Genomic DNA, 20701 nt, shown 5'->3' with positions numbered 1-20701 from the left:
TGCAAATATACAGTATTTGATATTTAGCCGTTAACAAAAAATATCCTAATAAACTGGCCAATAAAAAAATTCGTCTTATTTGTGTATTATTAATTTGATTATTTTCATTTCGGGGAATAAATTTGGTTTCCGAATAGGATCATGCAGATTTTCATAGACCGATATTTTTATTAAGCATAACAATAATGCATGATTATATATAAAATGGTGCAAATGAAAATTTTTATAGGAAAAGTTTAAATAAAGCTTATTGTCCGAAGCGTAAGCGTAGGACACTTCCATACTACTCCAAACCATGCAAGTCAGCAAGTGTTGTCTGTCCGCACTCCGCACACGTGTATGACCAATAAAATTTAAGGATCAGGTGTAACCTTAAATTTGTTTACGTGTACAACACTTTTTGTTTATGTCCCCTGATTCTAAAAATATCTTTATAAAGTCACATGACTACTGTTTATACGTTAAATTTAAAAATTTTTTTATCCCTGATTTAAATTTTCTTATTTCTTAAAAGTTTTTTATGGCATTCAAGTAATAAATTAATTTTGTTTTTACTCATAATTTTTACATTTTGTATTTTTTTTAATTAAATGTTAACTTTTTATTTTTTTTTTGACAATCATGAGAATAAATTAAAAATTTGCAACATAGTACAAAGTATGAAAGTATGATAATAAAATGACATTTTTTAGTGATACTATTACTTTTTTTAGCATTTTTAGTGTTATATTTTTTAGTGTTCAGTTTAAATTTATGAACATGTAATTTATGATGCTTCAGACGCACCAACGGTTACCGTTTCCTAGTAAAGTAGATTGAAAATAGCATAAAAATGAAATTAATACCACTACGTGGCCCATTTTTATCCAATCATTCAGTCCTGTGACCGATATAGCTACTCCCCCATCCAATAATATATAACCAATGAAGAAAACTTCAAAATATTCTATTTAACATGCCTTTAAAATAGTTCTGGGATATTAATATACTAAAAATTTCTTTTAACGAAAGGAGATTATATAAGGGTTAACTTTTTTAGTTTAGTGTGTAGGTAAATTTGTACATTCCATTTATTACTTAATTTCAAGGATATAACTTATAAATTGAAGTTATGTTTTAGTAATTTGAACCATACATTATTTATTTTACAAAGGAAAGTCAATTTGTATCGTAGACTTTCTACCAATTCTAAATTACATAACATACTAAGACTGCATATAACTGAATACTAAACTGTATATAACTGATGTGCAATATATAGACAAAACCTCTGTTGGTTTACATGATCATCAAGACCGTAAAAAAAATTGCGGTTCTACATGATTGCGCGCGAGACTGTTAACTTTTGGAGCCATTGGCTATTTTTCCTCATATAAAATTAAATCTGAAGTTCCGCAATAAGTTCCTAGAAGGGGCTCTCGTATCGATCATATCTTAAATAAACAGAGATCTGTAAAAAGATTGATTGGCTAACTTTTCCTCCCTTATTATTCTTTTAAAGATTTTTTTTATAAAAATAAAAAAATTAGATTCAGTTAAAATAGATATTTACAAAAAAGGATTAAACAAGAATTTAATCATATCGTAAAAACTATTTCAGTTCCCGTTGTAGGGATTCATAAAAAGCTGAAAAATTATATAATTTATTATAGTTATTTTAATAGTGATTTATTCGTTTTAATTATCGTATCGTTGGATCCAATTTTTTAAAACGTTCTAGTTTCTTGTTATGTTAAAAAATAAAATTCAGATCTGAGAGGCAGAAGAAAGGCAAAACTTAGTAATGAGATAAATCAGATAATTATGAAAATAAATAACTTTTTTTTTAAAAAAAAATGAAAAAAAAAAACTTTTTAACTTTTTAACTTTTTAACTTATTACAGAATATATATACTCTCTATAATATGTATAATACTCAATAATGGCACCATAACAAGCTTGCAGCACCAGTTGAACCTATTTGTTAGTTCCTTTATCACATTGATTCCTAAGGAAGTAACAGGTTTTAAAATTCATACAATATTAAAAATCGTGTTACAAGCTTAAAAAACAACAGTATTGACCCAGCCTTATTACTATCTATCTAATATAATCGAAGAACCTCTAGCGTGGCAAATTGTGCTAAAAAACGCTTCGTTTGTTAATATTTTTATCGCCGTTTTCAAATGATGTACGCAGTTAAAATTGAATAAAAGAAAAAGGAAACCGGTCGAAAGATGGACGAATATTGGTATTCGAATATACAATCACAAATAAACTGCGTACACCATTTTGAAAACGGCTATAAAATCAACTCAAGAAACTAACTTGTTAACATTTACATAGTTTTCCAATCTCTTCTGGTCCAAATGGGAAATTTTAATTTTATAATATGTAATGCAACACTTAAAAAAACGAAAACAATTTTTTATATATACGATAACTTTATTATGATAAAAAGATAACATATAATGTATTCAAAGTTCATAAAAAAATAAGACATAAATTATATAAGATCGATAAGATACAGTATACATGTTATTTTATATTTTAATCGTAAAAGGTATTATTATAATTATTGCTAAAAGATTCGTTCAAATCTTCATTTGGTTGAAATTGAGATTGAGGTGCACGATTATTATCGATATTCTGCATATAAATAGCAGAACTTCTATTTAGTTGTGGTACTGATGAGGAAGAGTAAGAATGGGTACTACCACTGTTCTTATTTCTAAAATTCTGTTCAGTCGGTTTCCGATAAGGATTCATTCTATTTGCACGATTTTTCGGCAAAGCCGAAGAATGAACATATTGAGCCTTTTGTTGATTTTGATCATTTTGTAATTTAATAACAATTTCCAATTCGATTTTAAGAATTTGATTCTGAGAGGAATCAATTCTCCTAGAAATTTTTGGAATAAGAATTTCCGCACTAGCATTATATGGTGACGCGGGTGTTATGGTTGATGTGGGTATGTCATTTGGTTGAATACGTTCATGTTGCGAAGATTTTTGATAATATTGCGCAACGGATGGTTGTTCATCAACATTGTAGTCATTAGTAGGTACGTTTTCGTAATAAGATTGTAAAGAATCATCAAAATATTCAGAATTAGATTCATGATTATTATCACCAGGAAAAGACATTTTAAAAGTATTAAAATAAGGTTTATTTTGTTTTTTTTTCCAATAGGGCGGAAGTTTCAAATTTTTAAGCTAAAGTGGACTTTTTTTATCCTTTTTATAAACAACTCCAACCTTCCCTATAAAAAATTTTTATCCGAATATTTCCATTATTTCTCCGTGTCTTCCGTAAAAATTCCGTGAAAATGATACATTCACGGATATCCGTGTTAGCGAGATGAAAATTTCCATGATTTAAGGCTATAAATTCCATGAAAATGATACATTCACGGAAAAAACATGGAAAGATAAAACACGGATCAGATTTTTTACAGGGCTTCAGCCTTTAAGTTAAGTATTGTTTATTACACAAACAATGAAATCATGTTATTTCCCGACAATATCCGAAACCTACTGTACGTTTTGTCAAAAAGAAAGCTTTACAATCACGATTGATATGAAAATTTTGTTGATTTATTCCAAATTCGATTAAATAAAGCCAAAAGGGAACTATATATTATATAAAAAGTTACGTGTAATACTACACATGTACTATAATCATTTAACGGGTAAAATATTGTTACAAAAGGACCCAAACTAACCTTTATAATTGATTACTTAAGTATTAGATTTACCTATTCAGTGTTCAACAAAGCAAATTGAATTTTACATATTGGGTAAAGTATTTTATAATATATACTGTACCTACCAAAGTTTCGGATTACGGCTAAAAAGTAAACAAATTAACGTAAAGGGATTTTATATTTGGCTGAAGATTTGTATGATAAATAATATTTTCATATGGTAAATCAATATTTTGCTTTGGGAAACACCATAAAATCGTGAAAATAAGCAACCCCGTTTTTGTAGTCATGTGATCGGTAAATTTGATATGCTTACATTTTACGTTTTTACGTTTTTTTTTTACATGTTTAGACTTTAGAGACCAACTTCTTAACATAATGACTAATAAAAGATATTTTGCGTACATTCATAATAAACAAATATTTTAAATCTAAATTTATGTTGTTTGAATTTATATTTTTTTCATGTATTGGTTAAATTTGTATATCATTAAGGGGTGCTTATTTTTGGGTTCTTATTTTAGTTTATACAAGCTTAAAAGTGACAGGGGTTCTTACGGAAATATCGAAGCTCGGATGATATTTTAACCACCATACCCATGCTTATTTATTATTAGCATATTATTAAATCAATATATGATATATCTGCAATAATAATAAATAAATAAATATCAGTAGGACATGATCCTATTTATGTGAATATCCTCCTTTATATCCATGGCCGTGATTTTTTATTTGCATTTTCAAGTTAAACGATTAAAAGGAATATTTTGAAACTTCAAATCCTGTTGTGTATAATCTTTAGAAAAAAAGATGCCACAACTCACAAACCTTTACACTTAAAATACAGTATAATGCGTAGCATCATGAAATATACAGTATAATTCAAGAACGTAGGTATGATACTGCATAGATTCGTCCTGAATTTTGCTAATAAAATTGGAATATTAAAGAAAACTTTTAATATCCTTACATATCAATTGAATTTTTTCAAAGTAAATTTACTAGATCTCGTATATGATTTTGATCTCAAATTTATTCGCGGGATGCTGTAATATTGGTAATAGTTATGATGAATGGGCGATTTTTTGTCATTATGTTAGCTTACTCTATTACTGATAGGGTTATGATTTATGAACTTGGTAAAGGGAAAAGTTTTGTGAAAATGAATTGATTAAACTCTTGATACTAATATAGTAGCTCAACAATACGTGATCAAGTTGGTATTAATTTGAAAAAATTGTATTGGTTACATAAGATTGAAGTTGTGTGTGAAAAAAAGTTCAATGAGTGATATATTACACAATAATCTCAATCTTTACACCTTTACTTACGATAAATTAAATAAATTAACAAAAATCTTCGTCTAATAGGATTTGGGGATTATCGACATCTTCATCCGTATATGAACTCTGGGCACGTCGCTTTTCTTTTCCGTATAATTAAGCTATAAATATTCATAGTACCGCAATAATTGAATGACCTTTTTTACATTAATAAAAATACGAAAATAAACTTGGCCAAAGTTATAATAATACTATATAAATTGTTTGATTTCATTTTATTCTATAAAAAAAAAAATATGATTGTTTGTAATATTTGTTAACTACTGATTAAAAATGAAAAAAATCAAGAATATATTTAAATTGTTTGGTTTCATTTTTATTCTAGAAAAAAATAAAAAAAAATATGAATGTGTTAAATAAAAATAAATATTTTTTACAGTAGATAAAGCTGTATACAAAATATTTATAAACTCTTACTCTTACATGAAAAGAGAACTTTTAATTGAAAAGTCTTCCAATACCCTGACATTTATTACATAATTGCTTATTGCTTAATTTTCCTAATCCTAAATAAAAGATAAAAATCCAGTTAAATATTTGTTGAAAACATTTTAAATTTGTTATAACTTTGTATAAATTTTACCTTGACATTTTGGACATAAAAATCCTCCAATTGAAGGATCACCGGGCTTTACATATATTACATTATTTTGTGGACGTGCCATTTGTACAAAATCGTTATTAACTCTTGTTGAAGCAAATTGATTGATTTGATTTGTTATATAACGAAAAGGTGTTGTAATAACTTGAGTATTGATAGGAATAGCAGTATTAATAGGTCTTGTAACCCCATGAGCTAAATTATTATTATAACCATGATATTGAGGGTTGTAATTTTGCAAAAGTGGTTGATGTAATGGTGGTTGATGAAATTGTGGTTGACGAAATTGTGGTTGATGAAATTGTGGTTGATGGAATTGTGGTTGATGAAATTGTGGTTGTGGTTGATATGTATTCTGGTTTGAAGTTGTTTGATAATTATTCTGTTGTTGTTGAGGAGTATTTTGTGTTGCATTATTACCAAAAGGTCGATTTGGGCCAAATGCCATTGACTGCTCTCCTGAATTTGGATATGGTGTATACGCAGGAGGAGATTCTTCCATAATTATATCATGCAGACCAGCATTTGAACTTGGAGTTTGTGACATTATAATTTTTAAAATCGTTTACAAATAAAAGAGACGAAAATTAAATAAAATTTTTTATGCTCTGCAGAAATAAAATAGTATTTATATTTTGTGTATGTTACGCAAGCATTAATGGATTGCATAATTGTTTGCCGATCATAATGCCATGAATTTCCGCAGCTCCCTCTTTTATGACGTAGAATAACTATTGTATAATAAAAAAGGTACTTTTTATAACAATTTATTTAACTGCCTTTGTAAAAAATCAGGGGGAATAATAAAACATGTGATTTACCATAAATATGGTAGTATAAATCCTAATTTTTTGCGCCCTTCGTTACTAATTTTTTTTTTGTTCATTATTTTATTTAATGTATCTGTATTCCAGAACTTTCACTTTCGTGTAACAAAAATCAAAACATCATTTCCGCATAATTAACATGATGTAATTGGCATTTACACTGAACAATTGCTTATATTGCATTAAATAATTATCGTTGTACTCTCATGCGAAATAAAACCAGTTAACTCAAATACGGAGTTAACTAAACAAAAGAATGTTATTTTGCCTGTATTTAATCAAGTCATTATGACGAACAAGAGTATAAAAAAATTATTGCTAAAAAAGAAATAGCAATTATTCACAAAATTCGTCACCGACTTTTGTTACAGTGCATTGCCCAAAAGGGGTTTCTTTAAAATAATCGGCTTTTCATGACAATTTGTACAATAAATGTGTAAAGTCCGGTTAGATTGATAATATACAAGCTTCAGAAATGATTGTTCGAAATAAGTCACCAATGGATTCAACTGAAGTAAGATTGTTTGATTGGTATAAATTCTTTAGCTGAAGAAAACAGCAGTATCGATATTATTTTATTTAATATTATGATAATTTTAACAGATTCGTGATAATGTTTATATTTGACCAGATTTCATAATGATAAAAAAATTAAATATAATTCCATTAACTTCATATTGGAAAGAAGTGATGGAAACACGAGAAGGTAAAAATAAACTTTCTCTATAAATCGATGGACAATTTTTTCAATATACTCATATCGTACCTGAACATTTTCATGCTTAAACATCTTACAAAATTCATCTTGGAATCACTTGTTAAATATATTTTTTACTAGTTGAATATGTCGATAAAAGTTGCATTGTTATCGCATCATTTATTATTAACTTTGGTAAGATATCAAAACTTGTTGATTTTAAAGAAAAATCATTCAAGGTTTATTTTTTAAAAAAAAAGTGGTTGTCGATAGGTATGTCACTTAAACAAGAGTTAATCAAAGAAAATTTCGTGAATGTAATAATGAAATAAAAATTTCCAATTAATTGAACTAATTTGCTTAGAAATTGAAAAACTACCGGTTTAATTTAATTACAAAGAACCTGACATCACGTGAATAAATTATTCAATTCGACAATTCGACTTCACATGACTTGAGCTAAAATTTTTCACTATATCAAATGAATCAACACTTACACACTATAAAAATCAAATTAGATGGAAATTACTATATTATATAGTATTTGGACATACATCAGCAGAATAATAAATTTTTCCGCATAAAATTGCAAAATCATATTTGATATCTTTTTATTTTCAAGTATAATTAATTAATTCCAAATTACAAACATTGTCATTTTGAAAAAAAATCAAAACATGGATCTCGATGAAGAATTTGACAACTGTGATGAATTATTTGATTTTAGTGATACTGAAATGTGTGCTGAACAAACGGATGATAAAGAATACAATGATCTGGTACTTTTACTTTTACTTTTGTAAATTCAATTTCAATATTTTATCGTCATATATAAATTTTTAATTAATTAGTCGGACAACACTGCTGGAGTAGTTGAAGAAGGATTAGATTTGATAGAAAGCTTGAATACATTAAAAATTGACAAATCGGATTGGTATAATGATAATATTATTTCTAATTGGGTTATCCGTTGTTAAGATCTAAATTATTTTATTTATTAGTTCATTTACTTCCGTTATTAAATACGGCGATTCTGTTGAAGGAATGAAAAGATCAGACAACACTACTGACATTAATGAGGTAAGTAAAAGACAATTAGTAAATATGAGTATAACTATATCACATTTTGTTTTTAGATGGATACTTTCTTAGTAAATAAAATTTCGTGTAGAATTCTGATGATAATATTTTCCATCCATCGATCTCAATACCACTATACTCATTGATTATTAATAATTTCACCATCAAAACGGAAGATACTTGTTCTATCGCAATTAATCCTGTAACTCAAGCAATTTGTTTCATATCTAATAACGAAGAAAATAAGTTTCGCCTTGATATTCACGTAAATGGTATTACGAAATACGAAAGATTTGGTAGATTAATTGAAATGCAACTACGACATAACATTAGAAAATGGATTATCCCGGTATAATGTGTATATATCCTATAACTTGTATAATTAAAAATTAAAAATTATTATTTATTAAAACATAGGTAAGAAGAATTATTGACAAGGATAATATTGAAATTTCTATGGATCCAACGAATGGGGAGATCTATAATTCTAACATGATTTTAGCAACAGTTTCTGTTCATGAAAATTTTTGCAATTTAGAAGCAATGGACGCTGTATATGAGTAAATATTTCTTTTAATAATAAAATAAAATAAATTAAATAAATTATTTTTTATTTAATCTTTTTTATCTTTACCATTTTCTTTTATTCATAACTGTTAGAGAATTAAGTTCGGTTGGTTCCGATTTCATCTTTAACTTGATGTGTATGGATATAAAATTGCGAGTAATTAATCCTTTTTATTTCTTTGTTTGATGTTGCTATTTCTTTTAAGATATACCATAATTTAAATTTCAATATATATATTTTTTTATTTATATAAATAAACAAAGGTTCCTATAGTCATGAATTATCAAACATCAAGATATCAATATGACATACCTATACAACTCACTCTTCGCGAATTTACTATAATTATGCGGAACAAGTTATCGATAGAATTATTATCAGGGAATTTTGAATATAGATACGCGAATCATGGAATTATTGGAATAAGAGATGAAGAAGATTGGGAAAATTTTAAAGAAGTCATGAAAAAGAATTATGATTTTAATAATAATGTCAATAAAGAAAGAATTGAAATGTGGGTTGGAAAAAATTAGATAAATTAGATTCTTAATAATTTACTAAAAAAAAAAATAGTTGGCAAATAGTAAAGATTTAGATTTTTTTCATTGCTTTGATTCATTAAAAAAAAAAATATGAAAAAATATTATATATTATACAGTATATGGAGCATTATAAGAGGGTAAAGAAATAAAAGTCACAATATAATCAATATAATTAGCTATTTGTATAAAGTAGTGCATATATTATTTTACAATGAATAAATATAAAATAAAAAATGAATTTGTTTAATGATCGAAAAAACTATTGTTCATTTGAATTATTTTTCATTTTTGACTTTTTCCTCTCCCCATTATTTAACATCTAAAGAAGATTCTATAATATATACATTATCTGCAAATTTTCAATGAATGTGCGCCCGGAGAATTCTTAATCGGGCTTTTCCAAAGAATGTTTCACAAATAATAATCATGCCTGATTCATTTTTTTTTAAATAGTGTTCTAATTAAGAATTCGTGTCACGTTCATTATTCATGACAGTAAAGTCCGTAAAGTATATATATATTATGTGAAGTTTCAAAATTTTCTTTTTTTTTTAAAAAAAAAAACTCATAATGGAACAATCGATTGACCATAAACTAAAAGGAGAATCCAAAAAGAAGAAAATCGCACTTAAACAAAAATACAAGAAATGTAATGAATGTAATCACAAAAGAAAAAATTTCGATGAAGTTCATAAAATTTGTCATTTATGTTATGAAGCAAGGACAATACTTGTATCAAGCGGAAATAAATTAATAGATGACTTTATAAAACACACACTAATTAATTTTGAAAAAAGAAATGGGAAAATGGAATTTGTTCCCTATGATAGATTCGAAATATAGAATTAATTGCTGAAGAAGGATTTAATAAAATCTATAAGGCTATTTGGATTGATGGACCAATATCAAAATGGAACAAAAAACAACAAAAATATAATCGTCTTGCTGAAATGGTAGTTGCTCTCAAAGTAATTAACAATTCCGGAATCATCACTAATAAAGAGTTAAATGAGGTAAATTATTTAATTTATTTAATTATATTAGTTTAACATAAAATTATTTTAACACCTCATTGTTTTTAGCTAAAAATATTTTATCGCTTTGCTATTTCTTCTCTAAATCGAACTTGTGTTAATGAATATTATGGAATCACTTATGATCCTATTACTCAAAATTACATGATAATTACAAAATATTGTAATGGAGGAAATTTAACTCATTATATTGCCAATAATTTTTTTAATATGGATTGGAATAATAAGCTAAGTAAATTGCATAATATTATAGATGGACTTCACAGTTTACATATGGTGAATATCCTGCACAAAAATTATCATAGCGGAAATATCTTTCTGAGTAACAAAGCAGTAATAGGTGATTTAAGTAAATGTGCAACAGCGAATGATGATGATGATGATGAAGTTTATGGAATCATTCCTTATATTGCCCCTGAGATTTTTCAAGGTCAAAAATATACTAAAGCATCAGATATATATAGTTTCGGTATGATTATGTGGGAATTAATGACAGGAAAATCATGATATAGCTCTTATTAATAAATTATGTGATGGGTTTCGGCCTCCAATTCTTATAAATGCACCTAAAGGTTATATTGAATTAATGCAAGAATGTTTGCATTTTGATCCATGTAAAAGACCACCAACTTTTGATATACAATCAAAAATTGCAATTATTAGAGATTATGAAAACAATTCAATTACTAAGATTATACCATTATCAGATAATGGACCTGTAATAACAAATCCAGGTGCCATTTATAAAAGTAGACCTTTAAGTGCACTTATCAAATCTGCAGAGTCAATAAGAATTAAAAATAATTCAGGATTTGGTAAGTATTAATGATATTAATATATATTATTTTCAGTTATTATTTATTATAATTGTATTAAATAATATTCTATGGTTTTTTTTTTAAAAAAAAAGACAAAAGAAAGTTTGATAATGAACTAATTGAAGATAATGATAATAACCAAGGTATAATAATTTTTTTTTTAAAAAAAAATAAAATAATAATTATTATTTTAGTTATTCAATTTTTAATTTTCTTAAATATTGTTTTAGATAAAAAAATTAAATTTATATATGAACATGAAAATTATAGTAAAAATTAAAAACTTTTTTACTTATCGGATTAATGGAATATTAAATTTATATCAATCAGTCAGATGTAGTAAAATACAAATAGGGCAATCTCCCGAAAATAAGTTGATTTATATTTATTTATTTATTTATTAGATTCTAATATATATTCTGGTAAAGATAATGTATAAAAATTATGTAGATATGGGTGGGATAATTTATTTCAGAAATATAGTGTAGAAATAGAGATAAGGTAGGAGAATCTCATAGATATTTTCTGTAAATGAGAGCAAAGAAATAACTTTGCATTAAATGGCCTAGGATCCGCGTACTTCCTCCCTCTTTGAAAGCATCATGTATTTCATTCGCTACCTCTGATTAGTTATGTATCTAAAAATCAATAAAATTTCGCCCACTTGCATTGAAAATTTTTTTCTTGCAAAAGTGATCTGTGGTTAGCGTAACGGCCGTAACGCGCACGTGACTGCAAATTCATTCCTCAGGTTCCTCAATCCTCAGTCGTTTTTATCGATCAGCTACGATTTATGGCACGTGGTCGTGATTTTGACGCCATTTAGAGATTTTAAAAACGTGTAACGAAAAACTATTTTTCTCCCTCTCATTTTCTGGTAAAGATGTCCTCAGTTCTCGACTTAAAGATCTCCATTATCCATATAAACTTCTGAACTAAGATTTTTATAATTACGCTAATAAAAAGAAACTTAAGTCTCTCTCCATAGATTACTTGGTAACGCGACTCACAAGGCATGAGTGATTGATATTTTCTATATTAACAAGTTTCCAAAGCACAAGCGCACAATTCACTTGGACTTGAACTGAATGTTGTCATTAAAGCACTTCCACCAAAAAGCCGGGATTATTACAATACAAAGGAACTAGAAATGAAAATTATGACTTCGACATAAATTTCGATGAAATATAATGAATTAATCTGAACATTTAACTCGATGGGCAGAATATATGCAGTAATCTTTAAAGGTAGTATTTTTTTTTTTGTTTTAGCTAGAATGATTCTCAGCCATGTCACTATGTCAAGAACAATGATACCTATCCCCTGCAACTATGTTGAGCGAGTTTGTCGCACAAGGCAAATGTTCTTTTGCCCGAAGTGGGAAGTATGTTGCATTCGCTGGTTGTAGCATAGCATAGTTAGTTCCGTTGCCATGTTGACATTGCTTGTAATAAGTTCTGCAACTCTGTTGAGCGATCTTGTCGCATAAGGCAAAATGTTTTTTGCTTGAAGTGGGCTGATGGAAAAAATTGCTTTTTTTTGCTTAAATTACAGTCTGCCAACTACTTATCAACCATTATATATATTTACTATTTTCTTTTCTTTAAAGAACTCTAAAAATGACCAGGTTAACATTGAGTTATGGAAAAAACACTTCACGAAACTCGGGAAGCCGCTGTTGAGAATCGGGTTAATAAAGTATGTAATGCATTTGATTTTATTTATATACCAAAATTCGGATATAACCTTTTATCCAATTGGGATCCATTAGTGTGATATCTTAACTACCGGAATACGTGCAGTTACTGAAGCAGTGGCGACTGAATTTCCATGTATGTTAAACTTTCAAATTATTTTTAAATTTCAACTATTATTAATTTATACTTTTATCATTTTACAAAATAATAGCTTCGAAGCGGATGCTTGATGAGTCTCATTCTCCGGATAATGATGAAACGTTGATGAAAATACAACTATTTATGGTAAGAATTTTATTGCCAATCAATTTGGATGATATGAATCAGACATGTACTTAATAATTGTTCCCATGGGCTTTCATTGCAAAATTATATCTTCCATCAGATAACGATGAAATAAATACATCACCACTATTAATATTAAAGTCACAGTCTTCTCCTGTCGAATCTGAAGAAATTAAAAATAAAAACACAGGGGATCTTATTGGATTCTTAAAAAAACGAGTCTTACATTTGAATGAAAGACATTTCAAAATTTTATGCGATCGGGAAATCACTGGTTGTGATTTTGTCAAAATGAACAAAGAAGATTTCAGGGAATGCGGTTTTGAAACAGGGCCGGCAATGAGACTTGCAGATGCTGCTAGTTGGAGTACCATATTTATTTTGTAAATCTTAGTCAATTCACTTTGTCATGATGTAATCATGAAAGTATTGTCTTTACTTTTACTCCCACAACTTATGAAGCCATTCTCAACTCTTATGCGTAGAATCTTCAGTAGCTAATATTAAACCTGACCGGGAAGAACTCCATGAAGAACTCCATGAAGAACTCCTTAGAGAACTTCGCAAGGGACTCCGTGAAGAATTTCGTAATCTCTGTGGTATTCTCTGTAAAAATCTTAGAAATGATTAAAAGAAGATAGACAATAAAGAACAGCCATGTAGTAACGGTAGGGCGGTCCATAGATTTGGCAAATAATAGTAATAACCGGAATTAGTATTTGTGGGGCTGTTTACTTTTATTTGCGATATATTTTTTCAGCTTCTTTCAAACATGTATTGTGCGACTCTTTTTTATTGTATGAACTTATTAAAATAAAGTTTATCACTCACAGACATGTAGGTAAAGAAATTTGTGTTACAATGATCGTTCCCAAAGGGAACGGTTTTTTGTCCCAGTTTCGAAAATTATATGATCTATTGTTTCAGGGTGTTGGGTGGCTTATTAAAATAGTAACTGTGGAAACATAGAAACTTCCTTGAGAGCAGAACGAAGTTAGATTGCACTGCGCCACATTACTGCACAATTAGTGGATACGCGTGTCCAGAATTTTCGTTTTGGTAGTTAAGCATAAATAAAAGTATTGGTTTTATTAGTTTGTTCATATAGTGAACTTTGTCTTTTTTAACTACAATCTGCAAAATTGATATGCGAAGGTCAGTGCTGTGCATGTAAATTAATCTACAATGCATGTTCCTTTTTGCTTAAAATTTTTTTATCTTTCACCTCAGTTCAAAGAACAAGGGGTGAGCAATTTTGATGAGCCCGGACACCATATCCAAAATCTACCATTAAAAAAATAGAGCAATAGCAGGTATTTCTTTCATGTATGTTTATTTCCCGCTTATCCAGCTAAAGAAAAAATCTGAAATCTGATTAGCTAATCATCTTGTGATTTGATGGTTCTAACTCGGCACCATGCTAGTGCCAGGCAGTATTCTAGAACTGTTGAGAAACTGTAAGGAGCTAGAGTAATATGCTATAATTTCCTATTAATCACAAGAGAGCCACAACTGATTTAGATTAAGGATGTTTGCCAAAACTATTTTTTCAAAATTTTAGTTTAATCAAAATTCAGAAACTATTTTTATAATAAAGTTAATTGTCTAAACTCTTTTATGCTTTTCTGAAACTAATTATAATTTAGAAAAGTTTCAGATTTACCAATTTTTTCATTAAAAATAAAGTTTTTGAGTTTCAGATTTTTGAATTTTATCATTAAATGAGTTTTGGTATTAATTTGGATGCATGTAAATATAAAATTAGTATATATAGCCTAAGAAATATGATCCTATATAGATCCTTAGTATGCTTGTAATTGAATAAAAATGAATTTGATAAAAAATTGCTAGAATTAAAATTATTATATATATCTAATTTTATAAACTGCTATAAATTATTAAATAATTATAATTATCATATTTTTTAGATATTTACAATTTAGTTTTGAGGGTATTTATGAGAAATATGTTAAGTATATTGGTTTATACTACATTAAGAATGTTAAAACTCCAATTAAATAGAAAAATAGGATTTGAATCACCTAATGTATTTTTAGAATAAAAAATATTATATATATAATAAAAAAGATTACTTTTGTACTGCCAAGCCATATCTTATTAATGGAAATATATACTTCACAAAATGTAGAATAGTTATCTGCTACTTCTTGTACAATCAACTTATATATCTTAAAATAGAAAGTTTATCAATAGGTAAATATGATAGATTGAAAAATATGTTTATAACTAAAAAATACTAATATATTACTTTTTGATAAAGTATATTTAAATTTTGCAAATTAAATTTAAAAAATATATGAAAATAAACCAGCTGATTTCTTTGGACAAGTAAATGGAATTTCATCAATATAATTTGCAAATGAATCAATTTAGTAAATTCAAATACAAAAAACATATATTAATTTTTGTAATAATAATCATATATTATAAATAAATTTGGTATTTATACTGATAACAAATTATATAGTTATACTTTATAATTAGAAAATATTACTAAAAGAATTAGATATATCAGAAAAAAAGATGTTTTTTTATATATTAAAAAATAAAAGGAATTTCATCAAATCATAAACAATGTCTAAAAAGATTATAAAGTGTATTGCATATATTTACTATGCATTGTAACTTTAAATATCAAGTGACTGGAAGAATAATTATTAATAATATACCAAATAAATGGAATTGAATAAACAATTAGCTGAAGGAAGTATATTTAACTGAAATACTTAAAAAATATAATAATTTATAGTTACATAATATTTATTTATAATTATATTTATTTATAGTAGTTATTTATAATTAAATTAGTTATATTTACAGTTTAGTTATTATTTGACTTATTAGTTATTAATAATTTACCATTGTATCAATAAAATCATTATATCAATGAAATGATTGTATCAATAAGAAATCATTATATGAATAGTAAATAAATTCATTTGTTTTTTTTTTTAATTCCAATCAACTTTTGTAAAATCAGAAATTTTTTAGTTGATTTCCAAGTTTGATTATTAAATATAATTTTACTATTACTATATTTAAATATTTTAAATTTATCATCATTTTTAACAATTTTACTTGATATATTAAAAGGATTTAAAATGCATTTTTAACTTTTATATAAAATGCAATATATTACAAATATAATAAAAAACAATATCCTTAATTTTATATTATATTTTAAATAAATAATTATTTAATATATAAAATTTATATAAATAAATTTGTTTGTTTGTTTGTTTTTTTTTTAATTCCAATCAATTTTTACAAGATCAGGAAGAATTTTTTTAGTTAATTCCCAAGTTTGATCATTAAACATAATTCTACTACCACTATATTTAAATGTTTTAAGTTTATCATTACTTTTCTTTTTATAATTTAAAATAGCATTTAAAGTATCATCATTAACTAATTGTTGATAAATTTCCAATACACCTAATTTTACATCTATATTACAAGTTTCTAAAAAATAATTTAAAGATTTTGAATTATCAAATAAATCAGTTTTAAAATAATAAAGACTATTTGGTAAATTAATTGCTAAATTTTTAAAATCTATATAATTAAAAGATAATCTATAAAAAGATTTTTTTATAGTAAGAGAATGTAATTTAGGAAGAGAAACTAATAAAGCACAAAAATCAGGTATTAAAGTAGGATCTAATAAAAGGGAAAGATTTGTTATATTTGGACAATTTAATGTTATTGTTGATAAAAGATCTTTTGAAATTTTACTTAAAGAAAGAGATTCAAGTGATTTGTTTGAGGATTTTATAATAGGGGAAATAAAAGAATTAATTATTATTGAATCATGAGAAGGATTTTTAACAACATAAAAATTTTCAAAAGGATTATTATAATTACAATCAAATTTTGAAAGGGATAAATTATTAATTTTAAAAGAATTATAATTAAAATTTGAAAAATTATTTGGTTTAACCAATTTTTTAATTTCCAAACTTTTTAATTTTTTAAGATTACCAAGAATATTTAATAATAAATCAAAACGATTCAATTCATAAAATTGTAAATATTCCAAAGTATTACTAGTATTTTCTAAAAGAATTTGATAAAATTTGTTAAAATATTCAATAGTTGTATTATCAAAATTATTAAAATTGTTATAATTTGTATTCCAAAATTCATTAATTGAAAGATATTTTAAATATTTTTGTGATTTAATTAAATTAAATATTGAAAGACAAACTTGTTGTTTAAAATCATCTTCCCACCATTTTTGCATATAAATTGTAAGACATTGAATGTGAGTTGAATGAGTCGATAGATGAGAACAAATATTTGATATTTGTTGAGGAATTATTTTACTAATTTCACTTGAATACATATAACTTAAATCCAAAGTAGTTAGCCTTGTAAAAGTATTAATCCCTGTTATCATAATCGGGATGTCATTATTATTATTGTCATTGTTACTATTGATTTCATTGATTTCATTGTTATCAATATAATAATCATTGTTATGCAAAAGAGTTCTAATTTCTTTACTAAATTTAAGCCTTAAATGTTTTAATAAAATATTATTATTATTAAATATTAAATTATTTAATAATTCAAAAACCAAATTTTTATACTCATCAAGTGAATCCGTTAAAGGATTAATTAAAGGTCTATTCCAATAACAATAATTTTTTATGGCTGAATCAAAATTATTGTAATTTAAACCTCTTAAATATTTTGGATAAATAAATAAAGGTTCATGATGTAATGATATTTGAGAATATTTTAAAGGATCTTTTTGATAAAAATAATTAAATTTAAAAGGTTTGGATAAAGATTTCCTTTTTTTTGTTTTCTTAATTGAATCATTATCTTCTTTGTTACCTAAATAAAATTTAAGTAATTTTTGTTTATCATTTATGGATAAACAAGAAATATAAGTTCTTATTAATCGTAATTGATTTTTTTGAGGAATAGAATAATCAAATGGATTATTCCATAATAATGGTATACATAAATTTAACCATAAACTATTTACTAATATACAAGAAAATAATGTAAGTTTATCATCAATTAAATGTGAAAAAATTTCTTCGAGACAATCAATTGTTAATGGAAAAGGACATTTTCCTTCCGGTTTCGGTTTTTGGCCTTGGGATGATGATTCTGAAGTTGGTGTGGTACTACTAACGTTAGTAGTTGTTGTTATTATTGTTGCAGTTGTCGTTGATTTTTGTTTCGTCAAATGAAAAGAAGAAAAAAACGAATCAAGTATTGGTGACTTTGGACGACCGATGTTAATATTAATGTTAATTCCATTCGAGAAATATTTTCTTTCTTGTTTGATTGAAATGGAACTTTTCTCTTCCAGATCAAGAATCCGTTTGGTTGTTTTCATTTTATAAATAATACGCACAGCGTAAAATAATTATTTTTAATAATAATAATAAAATTTAAGAAAATAATTATAAAAAGTTTAAATAAGAAACGAATGAGGAAAAAAAAAATTTATATATATATCCAAAATGATTAAATTTATACCAAATTTGGGCTTAAAAAGCTAAAAATAACAATACAATTATTAGTAAGTATATAGTAAAATATTCTGTACATCCGGAATTAAAGTCCGAATGTAAGATATGACGTAATCAATGTAAAAAAGACAGGATGGAAAAAATAACAATGTTCATAGATTTTTCCTTGATAAAATAATCTGAAACATTTTGACAGACTTGTTTCAAGAATATAGTAAATTATTGTATGCTCCTTGGCAATATATATTAGGTTTATCCTTATCTGTTATAAAGTAAATTCATGTGACATGCTTTTATGAAAAAAAAAGCATAATTTTATAATCTCTCCCGTTTCAATGACGATAATAAGACAATGAAAAAAATTTCCGTAGTATGCAATTGGTTCCTCTATAGAACAAATTCGATTTACAATAGTATTTCCAAATTAAGTCTCAACGAAAAGACCGAAACGTTTTGAAACGGTTACACAAGCTCATTCAGCGGTTTTGAACTTTGCGCTTGCGCAGTAATGAATTGTCCATTGAAAACAATTATGTCGAATAGACAGTAATATATATAATTTTTTTTTTTTGTTACTTTTGTGATATCAAACGTAGAGAATATACGATATGAGAGAGTATCTAAAAACAGAACCTTTCTTTAAACTAAATGGGTTATTGAAACTTTAGGATTACCCGTTTGATAATAATTACTTTAAATAATTAACAAAAGTCAAACGGTGTAATTGTGAAGATCTGTTAATAAATTTATTATTGGAATTCTATTGTGGAATGCCCAAACAATAAAAACACTTTTTTTAGAATAGAGAATGATAATGTCTTATTTTCATTATCAATATTGCAACGTTATTGACCTTTTCTAAAATGGTCGAATTTATGGAAAAAAATTACGGGATATTTTTTAGTAATTCCGGACAAAAATAAAAGACCAAACAAAAGAACAAAAAAGGAAATGATAAATTTTTGATCTAAAAAGGAAATCTAAATAGCTCCCAATTTTTTTTAATTCGCTATAAAGTAAATTCATTATAATGTATAAAATATTCATTCGGTATATTGATGGCATAAGATCCCCCGAATTATTGTAATTAAGGTCATATTCCAAAAACTATATATAATTTACAATATTAGTATATTACAAATCAATGAATTTGTTCTAATAAATATAATGTTTAAAGTTTGAAACATGTCAAATGTGACATATTGACAAATTGATTTTATTTTATTGGATAAAATCAATTATGCTTTATATCAATCTATATTAATCTTTTATAAATAAGCTCAAAAAGTTTTTCATTTAGTGTAATTAAAATTATATCAGAAATTATTTGGCATTACAGCATTATGGCATTAAGACATTATGGATGTTGTAATCATTGGCTAGGTCAGTTGTGACACATCCCATATTTTATTCATAGTGCCAGCCAAAATTTATAATAATCGAAGCTCTTCATTGCTGATTGCCTATCGTACAAACACGCCTGTGTAACGGCTAAGATCACATAATCCGCATTTTTTTTACATTTCCTCTGAATCTATAAATACGACCAGCAAAGAAGCACCCGTTCACAATGTATTGCAATTTTGTAGAATGTCTGCTAAATTATTCGAGAAGAGAGAGGTATGTGGCTGAACAATGAATAATGATTTCTTGGGGTTTCAACCTACCCGATTTTTGTTCAATATTTCGTTACAAGCAACTAGCTCAGATATAAATTATTTAGACTGGCGTATTAAGAACAAAAAGGTACGACGTTTAAGCTAAATCTCTCATTTCTGTAAAAGACAAGATTATATACGAATGAGGATATGTTTATAAAAAAAATTGGCTGTTCATTTTTAGTTGCAGATATTTATTCCCAATCCAGGAAATAAACCTCACAATCGAGCTAATAATTTGCTAAAGAGAACATTGAGCGTAGAATATTCCAAAATTGATCGTAACAGATCCAGAAAAATCGTGCAAGAAATGTTGAACGGAAATGTTCTTCAGATTTGAGATTCTACG

At 26.2% G+C, this 20701-nt stretch overlaps 8 protein-coding genes across 8 annotated transcripts; 5 read left to right on the top strand and 3 right to left on the bottom strand.

Annotated features, from left to right (window-relative positions):
- Positions 1 to 2529: 2529 nt before the first annotated feature.
- OCT59_009233 (uncharacterized protein) lies at positions 2530 to 3126 on the bottom strand (the record flags this gene model as incomplete). Its single annotated transcript, XM_025327467.1, has 1 exon — positions 2530 to 3126. One exon carries the CDS (start codon positions 3124 to 3126, stop codon positions 2530 to 2532), a length of 597 nt encoding a protein of 198 aa, XP_025171161.1.
- Positions 3127 to 5470: 2344 nt separating this feature from the next.
- OCT59_009232 (uncharacterized protein) lies at positions 5471 to 6180 on the bottom strand (the record flags this gene model as incomplete). The annotated part of the gene is made up of 2 exons (XM_025311490.1): positions 5471 to 5538; positions 5616 to 6180. The coding sequence occupies 2 exons, from the start codon at positions 6178 to 6180 to the stop codon at positions 5471 to 5473; spliced, it is 633 nt and encodes a 210-aa protein (XP_025171160.1).
- Positions 6181 to 7834: 1654 nt separating this feature from the next.
- OCT59_009231 (uncharacterized protein) lies at positions 7835 to 8801 on the top strand (the record flags this gene model as incomplete). Its single annotated transcript, XM_066133401.1, has 5 exons — positions 7835 to 7936; positions 8009 to 8091; positions 8159 to 8237; positions 8329 to 8586; positions 8655 to 8801. The coding sequence occupies 5 exons, from the start codon at positions 7835 to 7837 to the stop codon at positions 8799 to 8801; spliced, it is 669 nt and encodes a 222-aa protein (XP_065999842.1).
- A 279-nt stretch (positions 8802 to 9080) lies between these two features.
- On the top strand, positions 9081 to 9338 carry OCT59_009230 (uncharacterized protein; the record flags this gene model as incomplete). The annotated part of the gene is made up of 1 exon (XM_066133400.1): positions 9081 to 9338. One exon carries the CDS (start codon positions 9081 to 9083, stop codon positions 9336 to 9338), a length of 258 nt encoding a protein of 85 aa, XP_065999841.1.
- Positions 9339 to 10297: 959 nt separating this feature from the next.
- Positions 10298 to 11479, top strand: OCT59_009229 (uncharacterized protein; the record flags this gene model as incomplete). Its single annotated transcript, XM_066133399.1, has 5 exons — positions 10298 to 10360; positions 10430 to 10811; positions 10894 to 11196; positions 11292 to 11342; positions 11430 to 11479. The coding sequence occupies 5 exons, from the start codon at positions 10298 to 10300 to the stop codon at positions 11477 to 11479; spliced, it is 849 nt and encodes a 282-aa protein (XP_065999840.1).
- A 1361-nt stretch (positions 11480 to 12840) lies between these two features.
- Positions 12841 to 13296, top strand: OCT59_009228 (uncharacterized protein; the record flags this gene model as incomplete). The annotated part of the gene is made up of 4 exons (XM_066133398.1): positions 12841 to 12897; positions 12971 to 13031; positions 13108 to 13181; positions 13282 to 13296. The coding sequence occupies 4 exons, from the start codon at positions 12841 to 12843 to the stop codon at positions 13294 to 13296; spliced, it is 207 nt and encodes a 68-aa protein (XP_065999839.1).
- A 176-nt stretch (positions 13297 to 13472) lies between these two features.
- Positions 13473 to 13812, top strand: OCT59_009227 (uncharacterized protein; the record flags this gene model as incomplete). The annotated part of the gene is made up of 2 exons (XM_066133397.1): positions 13473 to 13564; positions 13644 to 13812. 2 exons carry the CDS (start codon positions 13473 to 13475, stop codon positions 13810 to 13812), a joined length of 261 nt encoding a protein of 86 aa, XP_065999838.1.
- Positions 13813 to 16429: 2617 nt separating this feature from the next.
- On the bottom strand, positions 16430 to 18641 carry OCT59_009226 (uncharacterized protein). The gene has a single exon (XM_025332500.2). It carries the CDS (start codon positions 18556 to 18558, stop codon positions 16450 to 16452), a length of 2109 nt encoding a protein of 702 aa, XP_025171157.1. The 5' UTR covers positions 18559 to 18641; the 3' UTR covers positions 16430 to 16449.
- Positions 18642 to 20701: the final 2060 nt, after the last annotated feature.

Source organism: Rhizophagus irregularis, chromosome 17 (genome assembly GCF_026210795.1).
Source record: "Rhizophagus irregularis chromosome 17, complete sequence".
Taxonomy (NCBI): Eukaryota; Fungi; Glomeromycota; class Glomeromycetes; order Glomerales; family Glomeraceae; genus Rhizophagus; species Rhizophagus irregularis.
Note: the sequence above shows the minus strand (reverse complement) of the source record. Positions and strands in the feature narration are given on the sequence as shown.